General features: G+C 33.6%; 1 protein-coding gene across 1 annotated transcript in view; it reads right to left on the bottom strand.

Moving 5' to 3' along the window:
- LOC114340087 (juvenile hormone esterase-like) overlaps positions 1-13540 on the bottom strand; it is a 52892-nt gene that overhangs the window by 24996 nt on the left and 14356 nt on the right. The window contains exons 2-5 of the mRNA XM_050647314.1: positions 4191-4328; positions 3922-4062; positions 2765-2921; positions 2511-2696 (exon numbers count right to left, since the gene is read on the bottom strand). Coding sequence (XP_050503271.1) covers positions 2511-2696; positions 2765-2921; positions 3922-4062; positions 4191-4328 — 622 coding nt within the window. The remainder of the gene's footprint in view (positions 1-2510; positions 2697-2764; positions 2922-3921; positions 4063-4190; positions 4329-13540) is intronic.

Here is a 13540-nt window from a genome sequence, read left to right as displayed (position 1 = left end):
ATCCAAAACAGGCGTATGTTCGTGGAATAGGGTATAAAACCTTTTTGGTTAAAAAATTGGTCTTAGTAATAAAAGTGAGAATCAGCTTTTACTTGATTTTCTGCTTTCTTTAGTTGTGTTATATCTTCTTACAGACTTAAGTATCTACTGACTGGCCTAGTGTTGGTTGGTCCCCGTTTTGTTCTTCTGAAAATTAATATCTTTTTGATATCGTAAAACATATTTTATAAAAAAGTATTTACCCTCTTTCGCTTCAAGGCCTTATTTTTTTCACTAATTTTTAGTTTACATGGCTTCTTTGCATGATGAATTGAAACATACATCTCTTTTGCATCTCGAGACTCGAAGAACTTAGATAAAAGTACTACATCTTTATATTTTTCATCAGTTATAGGAATAAATTTAAAATACGACTGGTTAGGCAAATGAAACTCCGATTCTTTAAGACTTTCAGATTTTTTTGACTCAGCGTAAGAACGAATTGGATCTTCAAGCCTGTGGCCTATACCCATTTATGCATCTCTATGCAACATAGTGAGGGGGTTAGAACTGATGGACCATATTTCCTATATTTTTTGTATTGCGAAAGGGCATTTCTTCAGATATCTATTGGTTAAAATTTGGTCCATTCTTTAACAAGAGCTTGAGTTATACACGCAATGCGTCTCGTGGCAAGCGATATTGCTTGCCACGAGAACAACCCTCCTAGAAGAATCTTTATGTCACAACCTGTGGAAAGTAGAAATAGGGGTAGGCCAAAACTCAGATGGAGGGATGGTGTAGATGAGGATGGAAGAAAAATAGGCGCAGCAAACTGGCAACAGTTGGCAATGGATAGAACTGACTGGCGTAATATACTTGTGAAGGTCGAGGCTCTTTTATAGGGCTGTAGCACCATTGATAATGATGATGTTTTAGGTTAAATCTTCGTATTTTGTGCTAATGTTTCTCCATTTGCTATATGGACAATTCTTAATGAAACACCCTATACAGGGTGTCCCCAAAAATAGTGCGTTCCTTTAAGGTATGGATATAATACACAATGTAGAACAAAAAAGTCCTATTACTTTTTTTTCTAAAGTTAACCGTTTTCAAAAAAAAAATTACATTGTTTTACATATAAGCGAACTTTTATTTTCATAAAATTAACTAATCTGACATCACTGTACAAGAACTGTTTGTGACTTAGGTTATTGACACCAGCAATGTAGGTCAGACAGTAGACACCTACAAAATAGTTATACCACCCTATGTGTGAAAATCAAACAAACAAGAATTTGTTTGTTTGTTGAGGAGAAAGACAGGATTTAATGTAAATAGGGGAAAGGAGGTTAAGATGGAAGGATAGGGCAAGATGGAAATTACCTATAAAACCCGAACTGCGCAATGAAGCGTCCGGATCCACACTCACACAGATGCAGGCGAACCTCTTCCATTTACAAACGACGGCTCAATCAGTTCCGGTCAGCTAATGAGTGTACACGCTTCCTTCTTATTTTCGCAGTTAAATATTACGCAATTATTGAATTTTTGTGATACGATTATTTAAATAAGGTGTATAATATTATTATTATGCATTTATACACAGTATCTATTAGGTACAGGTTATCTGAATTGATATTTAAATAAGAGAAATAATAAAGCATTTTTAAAATATTGATATTTTTATTGGAAAGCGCATATGGGCAAGATGAAAAATTCCAACTTAGGGCAAGTTGGAAGATAGGAACTTAGGCAAAAATAAAAGCAAGGAAAGAGGAACCTGCGAGAATTAAAGAAAAAGTAAAGGAAAAGGGACAAAAACAGAAAAAGTTAAAAATATTGTACAACATTTAGAACAGTCTTCACAAAATGATGTGTTCTGTGTATGTGGTGAACGTTATGTGGAACCGCCCACAGAGGACTGGGTACAATGTCCTGTATGTAATGGTTGGGCACATGAATTGTGTGCCGACACAGAAGATGGCAGTTTTATGTGTGTAAACTGTAAAATGTAGTGCTTTCCTCTACATTCCATCTTGCCCGAACAAGCTTTCCATCCTGCCCTCAGGGTAAGGGCAAGATGGAATTTTTAACACTATTTTTTAATTACTCATAAAAAAATTCTACTTATTATTAATAATTTTTAATGGCTGACTTTTGTAACTGTATAAGGTCTCTTTCAAGAATGATTAAAATGAAAGTTTTGTATTACGTTGTTTTATTTTTTTACACATTATAAAGTTAAGCCTTCCGTCTTGCCCTCCCTTCCCCTACTAAATGCCCATGGGGCAACTATTTTTGAATAGCGACTGTGTCTATCTTTAGATTTTGTATACATAGTTGTCAGATTTCAATTTGAATACCAAAACGTATTTTCGTTTTTTGGCCAAACGGTTGAGTTTAGAAAAAAATATTACACGACTTTTTTGCTCTACATGGTACCTTCTACCTATACTTTAAAGGAACGCACTATTTTCGGGGACACCCTGTATAATAGGAAAAGAAATAAATGAGAAAACAGTACCAACCTTTTGTAAGAGGACTCATCTGAAGATTACCAAGACACATTGCTCCGACGCTGTGTCCCATAAGGGTAATTTGATCTTTATCGCCTCCAAAAAGATTGATGTTTTTATGTACCCATTTTAGAGCCAGAAGCGTATCTTTTATGCCTAAGTTGCCAGGAATCACACCATCCGATGTCGCTAGAAATCCTTTTAAAGTAAAAAATAGTAAAATATTAGTGAAAATGACTAGAAATAAAGGCATTAGATTTACCTACCAAACGGTCCTAATCTGTAGTTGATTGTGACTATAATAATGTCATGGTCCATCAAGAATCTTGGATTGTAATATTCAAAAGCTCCACTCTCAAATTTATAAATACCTCCATGTATATACATCAGAACGGGTAAAGTAGGGTTTGTGAAATTTAAGTTCTAAAAATATAAGTACCTATAGATAGTATACATATTGTTTTGTATGAGATTAAACCTTCTTCTTCTTCTTAAAGTTCCATCTCCTATCCGAGGTTGGATATCACAATGGCTATGGTCACTTTGCTGACTGCTGCTCTGAATAGTTGTAATGAACTAGAGTTAAACCATTCTCTAAGGTTCCTCCGCCAGGAGATGCGTCTTCTTCCTATATTTCTTCTTCCTTGGATCCTTCCTTCCATAATAATTCTCAGCAACTCACATGTTTCTCCTCTGGATATGTGACCCAAATATTCCAGTTTTCTTGTTGTCTTGTTGTATTGGGAGCTGCCTGCGAGTTCCTTTATCATAATTTGCAGTTTATCGAGTAAGCTCGCTATAAGCACAATGTCGTCAGCTAATCTGAGATGGTTTACCTTGTTGCCATTAACGTTAATGCCATAGGTTGACCAATTTGCAGTTTTGAAGACGTCTTCTAGGACTAGGTTGAAAAGCTTTGGCAATAATACGTCTCCTTGTCCCACGCCTCTCTTAATGGGGATTGGATTTGTATTTTCATCTATTTGTACTATCATAGTTGCATTTTCATATTAAGACTATTATAAAGACCATTAGGATGCTAACAGTTATATTTACTCAAATGATAAGCTTATCATACTTTCCAAATATATGAAAATTCCCTGAAATCACTATGATTCTTAAGCCAAGAAAAGAGCTCAATTGAGTAACATCTTGTCACCTTATCAATCACTACCAATCGTAAACAAAGTTTTTGAAATATTGCTGCTACAAGGGATATACGCAGATCATGAATTCCTTACATTACTACCAAACCATCAGTTTGGTTTTCGGTTTTTAAGTTCATCGAATGATAAAAATAAAATATCACATAGTCTTGAGGAAAAAAATACTGCAACCACAATTTTTTGACTGCATTGTTAATTTTCTATCGGGGTATTTGAATAAGAATTCAGAAATTAAAAATACTAATTAACTATCTTACCGATACAGGAGAGTAAACGTTTAAATATAAACAATCTTCTGACATTCTTAGAGAACTCGGTATGGGCATTAGTTGCAAACATACTTTTTCATTTCTGGTAGCACTTCTAATACCATCCCATGGCTCAGGTTCTTTAGGTTCCTAATAAAAAAACCGTTTGTAAGTCTTTTAAAAAGTTCGTAAATATAATATTTACGAACCTCTTATTCAAAAATAATTGTTTGTGTAAAATTCTTCTTTATTAACAGTAATAATAATAAACTTATTACCTGAAATCTGTTCTCCCCAATAGGTGGGGCTGCATAGGGAATTTCCTGGAAAGCATAGTAATGTCTGCCATTTTCACTGCGAAGAATATGACCTTGAATTTTCCCGTCTGGTAGTTGAACGATGAAGTCAATATTTTCCTGCATTAATATCAATATTATGTAAATATATGATATACTGTAATTAAGGAAAAGGGCGCAAAATGTCGCCTGTCAAAACGTTCAATGTGTTTTAAATGTATTCATTTTTTTCGAATCTTGAGAAAACTAAGTGTTTTTGAAAAATTTAGTGTTTTTGAAAAATTTAAACGCAGAATAAAAGACTACGTTGTTACCGAGGGCCGAAAGTCCCTGAAAACTTCTATAGTGTTTAGTTTAATAAGTTACAGGGGTGAATAAAAAGAGAACATTTAGTGTGATTTTTAATTTCAAATATTTCATTCAAAAGAAACTTTCTATTTATTCTAAGGGATTTTCGGCTCTCGGTAAGAATGTAATCTATCATTCATCATCATTCTCTTTGCCTTATCCCTGTGCGGGGTCGGCTTCCCTAATTGCATTTCTCCATACAATTCTATCTTGGGTCATATCAATATTAATCCCTTTTACCAACATGTCCTGCCTAACCGTCTCTCCCCACGTCTTCTTTGGTCTACCTCTCCTACTCCTTCCAGGAATCTGAACTTCAGCAATTCTTCGTATTGGGTGATTAGCGTCTCGACGTTGAACATCACCAAACCATCACAACCTATGCTCTCTCATTTTGGCATCAATTGGTGCCACACCTAGACTTCCCCTAATATACTCATTTTCAATTTTATCCTTTTTGGTCACTTCACTCATCCATCTAAGCATTTTTATTTCCGCCACATTCATTCGTTGTTCCTCTTTCTTTTTCACTGCTCAACATTCAGTTCCGTACATCATAGCCGGTCTTATGGCTGTTTTATAGAATTTTCCCTTCAGCTTCATTGGAATTTTTCGGTCACACAACACACCAGTCGCTTCCTTCCACTTCATTTATCCAGCCCTAATTCTACTGCATGCATCTCCATCTAGTAGAATTAGGGCTGGATGGATGGAGTGGAAGGAAGCTATCATTCTGTGTTTAAATTTTTCAAAAATATTAGTTTGTTTTCTCAGGATTCGAGAAAATTAATACATTTAAAACAAATTGAACATCTTGACAGGCGACGTTTTGAACCTATACCCTTAAGGGGAAAGGCGCAAAATGTCGCCTGTCAAAATTTTCAATGTGTTTTAAATGTATTCGATTTTTTTTCCGAATCCTGAGAAAACTAATAAGTATTTTTGAAAAATTTAAACGCAGAATGAAAGATTACATTATTACTGAGGGCCGAAAGTTCCTGAAAACTTCTATAATGTTTATATTAATCAATTGCAGGGGTGAAAATAAAAGAGAAAAGTTATTGTGATTTTTAATTTGCAAATATTTCATTCAATAGAAACTTTTTGTTTATTCTAAGGGACTTTCGACCTTCAGTAATAACGTAATCGTTCATTCTGCATTTAAATTTTTCAAAAGTACTTATTAGTTTTCTTAGAATTCGAAAAAAATGAATACCTATTAAATATGAAAAATGAATACCTTTTCAAACACATTGAAAATTTTGACAGGCAACATTTTGCGCCTGTTCCATTAACTACAAAATATTTTAACGATTTAGCAACTTATAGAGGTTGTCACAAAAAGATTGGTTATAAATTAGGAAGACCGAGATGGGACACTTCATGGAAAAACGTGAAAGGCAGATATGATCTTAAGGAAAAAATTCTAAAACCACACCAGAAATATATTGTGTAAAATTTACTGTAACATTGTGTAAAAATTTTTTTAACTGTATATAAAAACAAGAATAAAAAACCGCTAAACGCCGTAAAAATGAGTGGCGCATACAATATTCCAGCTACAAAAGATCTGATATGAATATTACGTGGCGCGAAAATGTATTTTCAGTTTGATGCAAAACAAAATTCTAGTTTTCTTTTAAAGATTTTTTTATAATATTTGCTTAATTTGAAGTAAAACGCGCCACATAAGAGTAACTTTGATACAGTTTGAATTTTGAAACCCTTTTGTGGCGCGTTTATTTCAAATTTAGCAAATATTATAGAAAAATCTTCTAACATAAAACTAGAATTTTGTTTTGCATCAAAATGAAAATACATTTTTGCGTCACGTAATATTCATATCAGATCTTTTGCAGCTGGAATATTGTATGCGCCACTCATTTTTACGGCGTTTAGCGGTTTTTTTATTCTTGTATCAGAAGTTTTTCAAAGTTATTTATAAATTAAATGTATGAATTATAAAAATGAATCTAACTATCAAAGGAAAAAAGATTACGATTATTGGAGTATATGCAGTAAACGATGATGCACTGGTGAATATTAAGGACGACTTTTTTGAAAAGCTACATTCAGAAATTGCAAATATCGGCAGATCACGAGAAATTATAATCTTGGGGGACCTAAACAGTAGAACAGGCAAGAAACAGCACAATAAAGTCATAGGCCAATATGGTGAAGAAGCTATAAATGACAATGGTACTAGGCTAATAGCCTTATGCGAACAAAATGATATGAAAATCACAAACGGATTCTTCCAACACCGAGATATCCATAAATATACATGGACACAAAATACCCGAGGGCTGAAATCAATCATAGACTATACAATCATAAGACAAAAGACTAAATTGATTGTACAGGATGTGCGGGTATATAGAGGAGCCACTTGCGGCAGTGACCACCATCTATTAAAAACAAAGCTCACAATAGGAATAGATAGAGCAAGAGATTTAAAAGAAGCTGCAGCGGAAATAGAAAAATTAACAGAAAAGAAATACAACCTAAACAGCTTAGAACAAGAAAGCGTGAGGGATTTATACAGGAGTAGATTAGATAAAAAGTTAGAAACCATGCAATTTACCAGCAATGAAGAGCATTATCATTATATAAAAACATGTCTTCAGGAAGCAGCAACAGAGGCCCTCGGACTCCAAATAAAAAACCACAGAAAAACTCCGTATTGGTGGGACGAAGAAATAGAACAAGAGATTAAAAATAAAAGAGAGAAGTATAAAAAATTTCTGAACACAAGGACCGACGCCGATAAGGTAGAATACAAGAGGGTCCAAGCTAAAGTGCGAAAAATGATATGCCAAAAGAAGAATGAGGCTTGGGAGCAAAAGTGTAACATGATTAACACACATTTAGGAGGACGGAGAAGTACAGAAAGTTGGAAAGTATTAAAATCGCTACGACAGGAAAAGAAAAGAGATATAATATCAGCAATCACACCGGATCAATGGGACGAATATTTTGAAAAACTCCTAAATGAGGACAGAGCGGAATTTTTAAATAACAGTGATACCAGCAATGTAAATATCTTAGCCTCACCATTACGGGTAACAACAAAAGAAGTAGAAGAAGTATGTAAGTTTTTAAAAAATAACAAAGCACCAGGACCAGGGAACATACCAGCTGAACTAATAAAATATGGCACAACAAAATTATATGAAAACCTGGCTAAACTCTTTCAAAGATGCATCAACGGAGCGGAAATCCCAGAAGAATGGAAGACATCATGGATATCCACCATACATAAAAAAGGCAGACGGGATCAATGTGACAACTACAGAGGCATCGCTGTAACGAACTCGATCAGCCGAATATACGGAAAACTGATTAAAAATAAAATCGAAAACGAATATAAAGATATAGAAGCTGAAGAACAGGCAGGATTCAGGGCAGGGAGATCAACGGTTGACCATCTGTTTTGTATTACACAGATTATTGAGAAGAAACTGGCCGTCAACCAGGAGGTGCATCTGTTATATGTGGACTTAAGAAAAGCGTATGATAGCATCCCACAAAACAAATTATGGGAAGCATTAGAGAAAACCAATATAAGCGCAAATTTAATAACAGCGACGAAACAATTGTATACCAAAACTGCATCAAGGGTGAAAGTTGGAAGCAGGCTATCGAGAGGATTCCAAATTAGCAAAGGCCTAAAACAAGGGTGCTGCCTTTCACCGACATTATTTAAGATCTACCTCGAACAAACTCTAAAACTTTGGAAACGCAAATGCAAAAACATGGGATTACCGATCAGCAACAATACAATATACACTTTGTCATTTGCAGACGACCAACTTGTACTAGCGCAAGACTACGATGATATAGAATATATGACAAGGAAATTAATAGAGGAGTACAAAAAAGGTGGTTTGGAAATAAACATAAAGAAGACCGAATATATGTGTATCGGTGGGACACAGCAGGACCTTACACTGGGGAATGGCGAAATTATTAAACATTGCGACGCATATAAATACCTTGGTATGACCATCACACAAGAAGGAAGCGTAGACCGGACGATAGAAGAAAGAAACAACCAGGGAAGAAAAGCAATTACCCTTCTCAATAGCATCCTCTGGGACCAGTCAATATCAAACAACAACAAACATAGAATATACAATACAATTGTTAAGAGTATAATCACTTACAGCAGTGAAGTATGGCAAATAAAAGAAAGATACAAGAGAAAACTTGAAGCAACAGAAATGGATTTCTGGAGGCGCTCAGCAGGAAAATCAAGATTAGAAAGGGTAACCAACAACAGAATTAGGGAAATAATGAATGTGAAACACACAATAGTAGATGACATTAGTACCAAACAGCTTAGATGGTATGGACACGTACAAAGAATGTCCGAAGAACGACTCCCGAAACAAATCCTAACGTGGACCCCTCATGGTAGACGAAAAAGAGGAAGACCCCGCCTGAGTTGGAGAGAAGGCATAAATCGAGAAATGAGAGAAAGAGAATTGGATGAAGACCTTTGGATGGACCGAAGTGAATGGCGACTAGGCATCGGAAGACGTAGGAGAACGTTTTAAAACCGATATATATATATATATATATATATATATATATATATATATATATATATATATATATATATATATATATATATATATATATATATGTATGAATTTGAATGCAATGTTTCTCGATTACACGTTAAGCTTTATAAATGGTCGCCTTTGTCGCATTATCTCCCAAATGATCTAGTGTCCATTGAAAGTACACTAGATTTTTTTTTCTATTTAAAATAGATTCAAAAAAAATATTGGGATGGTCTGTAAATGAACTCGAATTGCCCGTTGCCAGATCAAATTTAGCGTCGTAACCACTACAACTACATAAACCATTTCGGGAATAATCGTTATTTGGATTATACTTTTGTAGCTTAATAACGTCTAAACGGCTGAAACGATTTTGATCATTAAACATGAATTTGAAACATATTGACAAGTAGTATCTGATGCATCTAAGGTCAAGTATGATAACTGAAGCTATTACAGGAATTATTGAGCTTAAAAAACCGTTTTTTCCCATAGCAAATAGATTTGATCATATTTATGAAGCCTATAACTTAAAAAATCGAATTTTTCCGGATATGAGGTATACACTGTTAGATTCGTCTAGAGTCCTTCTACAAACGCTCAGTTATTGGCGTAATTCGTAGGTTGAAATTTTGAGTAATTGTCGAAAAACCAAAATTTTTAAAGTTTAGTTTTTCAGTTTTTCGGCTATACTGAGCCGTGTGTTTGTCCGATCCTGACAGCTTAAACACCATTTGAAAGCTTAACTCAACAATATTGATTTGGTGTATTTGCTGTTCTCCTGTCTCTTCTGGAACCGAAGATATATACCCCCAAAAAATGTGCCGTTTAGTACCTACCAAGTCCCATAGCTGGCTTATGGGTGATCAAAAGTCACAAACTACACCGATTCTGAATCGGCCCTGACCCCCTCTTCAAACGCAGAAAAAAAATTCAGATCGGTTTAACTTTTCCACACACATACTATAATTTATACACAGTACTATAATTCCACACAATACTATAGTTTATTTTTTAACCAGGAGGAATAAACTAAAAAGACAGATTCAGACCCAAGAAAGACACTAGAATAATAACCAAATATGTACATCTTCTTTTTTGGTTGATCTAGTCGGCCCTCAACGGTAATCCATAAATATTATTTTAAATCAATACGTCGCTAAAGAGTTCCAAAAACAACTGCTTTTTATATAAAAGTAGACAAATAATCTAAAAATTAAAGGAATAACACAGAAAACACAAAAATCGCCGATATAACTTAATTAACCTATGAAATGTCACTAGTGTCAAAATTTGATAAATGTCATTAGTGTCAAAATTTTGTAACAGTGGAGTAAACTTGCCTGCAGTTGAGCCAATTACAAACAAGCAATACAGCGCGGTAAATTTGAATCACTCCTCTTGGTTAAAAAACAAACCATAGAAGAGTACAGAAATAAAGATAATCACTCTTCCTGCTTTATCCATTATCTCCCTCCTGTGCGTGTTGTTTTGCTTCGGAAAATAAGTAACCAGTCATGTTCTTTATTTGGTCCGACCATCGTAATGGAGATCTTCCTCTGGATCTTCTGCCCTCTACGTTGCCTTCAACTATCATTCGTTCCATGCCTTTTCTTCTTCTAGTTATATGTCCAAAATATCTCAGAAGGTTTTGGTTGATTTTTGTGGTGAGTCTATTTTTTATGTTAAGTTCTTCTAAGTATTGAATTACATATTTGCGCGATGTGCGGTCCATGGTATGTGCAACATTCTACGGTAGACCCACATTTCAAATACCATTATATTTTGAACTGACTTTTTTGATGGCTCATGTTTCTGAAGCGTAGGTGGTGATAGGAAAAAATATTAATGCTCGAACAAGTCGTATTTTGTGTTTTTTCGGTATTCTTCCATATTTTTGTTTCACTTTTGCTGATTTGACCATTGTAATACGTCGACGGATCTCGTCCTTTCATCCTCCACTGTTGGTGATGACTAGGGAGCGGATTTATATGCGATCAATTTTGATGAAATATGCGCATATATATGCAGTAAAAAATTACGAAATATGCGCAAGATATGCACAAAAATTCAAAAAATGCGCATTTCCAGAAACCACAAATTTTCTGTTCTATTCTATTCTAGTGGGTTCTTTTATAGGGGGGGGGGTGGTAATCTTATTTATTAACTTTCAAATAAAATCATTATTTTTTATATATGCAATTTATTAACATTTTTTACAAAAACTGATACCAATAGTTACCTATTTAAAATAAAAACAACAATATCACTATATATATATCTTCGATTATAATTCACTACAATGTGTTTTTCCAAATTTTTTACGAGGAAATCTTTTCTTTGATCAGATAAAATATTTTTATAACTTGAAAAATTCCTTTCAACATCAAGAGAAGTAATTGGGGCGTATTTAAAATAACTTGTTAAAGCCGAAAATTCTGCACCGAAATCAATTTCAAAATTTCCATTTAAAAATTTCGTATACGTCCTCCAAAGTTTTAAAGCCGTTTAAAGACGGGATCTGATCTAAAGCATGAATATTTCAATTTCCGTTAGAAAATCGTAAAACTATGGTTAAAGGTGTAAATTCTCTTACCAATAGGGGATTTAAAAGAATCACCAGAATTATAGGTACCTACTAAATTGGGATACAAATTGTACTAAATATAATAAAAGTATATAAAATTCGGATTTCCCGGTAAACCATCCTTCATCATTTTAACATCCTACAATCATTTTATAACGGTGTACTATAAGCACTATAAGTACTTTGTGTAAAGATCGGGTATTTTCTAAGAAAAAATGAAAAGGCAGTGAATGAACCGTCTCCCTTCAGGTAGTTCTCCCATTAATAGATAGGACAGTCTGTGCGGGGAAATATTTTGTGTTTGTGTCGAATTTTTTTTTGGACTTAAATTTTTTTAAATAAGCACAAAATATGCATGTTTTTTTAAAAATATGCAAAATTTAGTAAAGTTCTCAAATATGCGAAATATGCATGCAATATGCATTTAGCATAAAATCCGTTCCCTAGTGATGACGGAGACTAAGTACTTAAATTGTTTGCTCACTGCGTAACCTGCCATGTTTCTTATCTCTGTTTGGTTATTTCTGATTCTGTCGATGATCACACGATAATCACACTGTGGACATATTGTGGACAGCCTCTTTTTAATCTCGAGTTGGTTTAGAATGGAAACGTTTGTCCTATGAGCTGTCCGAGGTATGCGCAGCATTCTTCTCCAGCAACACATCTCAAAGGCATCATTATTATATATAAGTATAAGAATTATAGTATAGTATAATAATTAGTAAGACATATTTCAAAAATTAGACCAGAAACATCTAAATTAACTACTGAAAAAACAGAAATGGAGATACTTCATAGAAACACGAAAATACGCTCAGATTAGGAAGAAAAATCATAAGTCGAAAATATAATTAACTAGCTATTCAAAAGAAATATAAATAAAAAATACCTTAATAGAATGGAAGAAGGAATGGAATTGAAGGAATCGCTAGCTATCTCGAAAAGAGATGACGTATCATGGAAGAGTTGTATGAAAATAAAACATGCAATTTGTGTAAAGTCAATAAAGAAGAAAATGTAGAAGATGCAGAGATTATTAATATAGTTCTTCCATTATATCTTTATACATGCATGAAATTATTCACGAATTGCTTTTTATACGAGGTCTCTTTTAAACTCATAGAAACTAGAATAGCCAAATTAAACCGATGTTCCATAGAATCCACAATTAGTTAAACAAGGATAAATAATACGGCATGTCTTTGATATTCTGCTTACTATGAATTTTGACGATTATCATTTTCAGTCCCTGTGACATTAGAGCATTTGTTGTGTTTATTGAATTTATATCTTATATTGCGTCTATTTTATAAAGTTATATTATGTTAAATATATTATAATATTGTTAAATATAAAATGAACAATATAATTTTATAAAATACGTCCAACGATAATAGCCATTTACTAATTCGTACATTGACAGTACATAGGTATATATAGTACCTACCACTAGTATTACGTATCGACGTACGTTTCACATGATTTAACTTGTTTGATATGATGTAAAGATATAATGGAACAACTATGTATATATGAACAGGGCAAATACAAAACATACTTGTTCACATAAATTGAATATTTTGATTGTTTATATTTAAGAAATATATGCTATAAAAATAATTTCATTCGTTATTTTTCTCCTATTTATCAGTTTAATTTTATATATTATAATAATTGTAATCTTATGGTACCGTTTCATGTCGGCTTACAAAGCCCATTTTTAAACAATATGTCAAAACAATTCTTAATATTTGAAAACATTAGTATGTGAACTTTGACTTTGTCAATTAATTTTTGATTTCTTTAGTGTTTTATTTTGCAATTAT

The sequence above is a fragment of the Diabrotica virgifera genome, chromosome 3, assembly GCF_917563875.1.
Source record: "Diabrotica virgifera virgifera chromosome 3, PGI_DIABVI_V3a".
In the NCBI taxonomy this organism is placed as follows: Eukaryota; Metazoa; Arthropoda; class Insecta; order Coleoptera; family Chrysomelidae; genus Diabrotica; species Diabrotica virgifera.
This window is presented reverse-complemented; position numbering and strand designations above follow the sequence as displayed.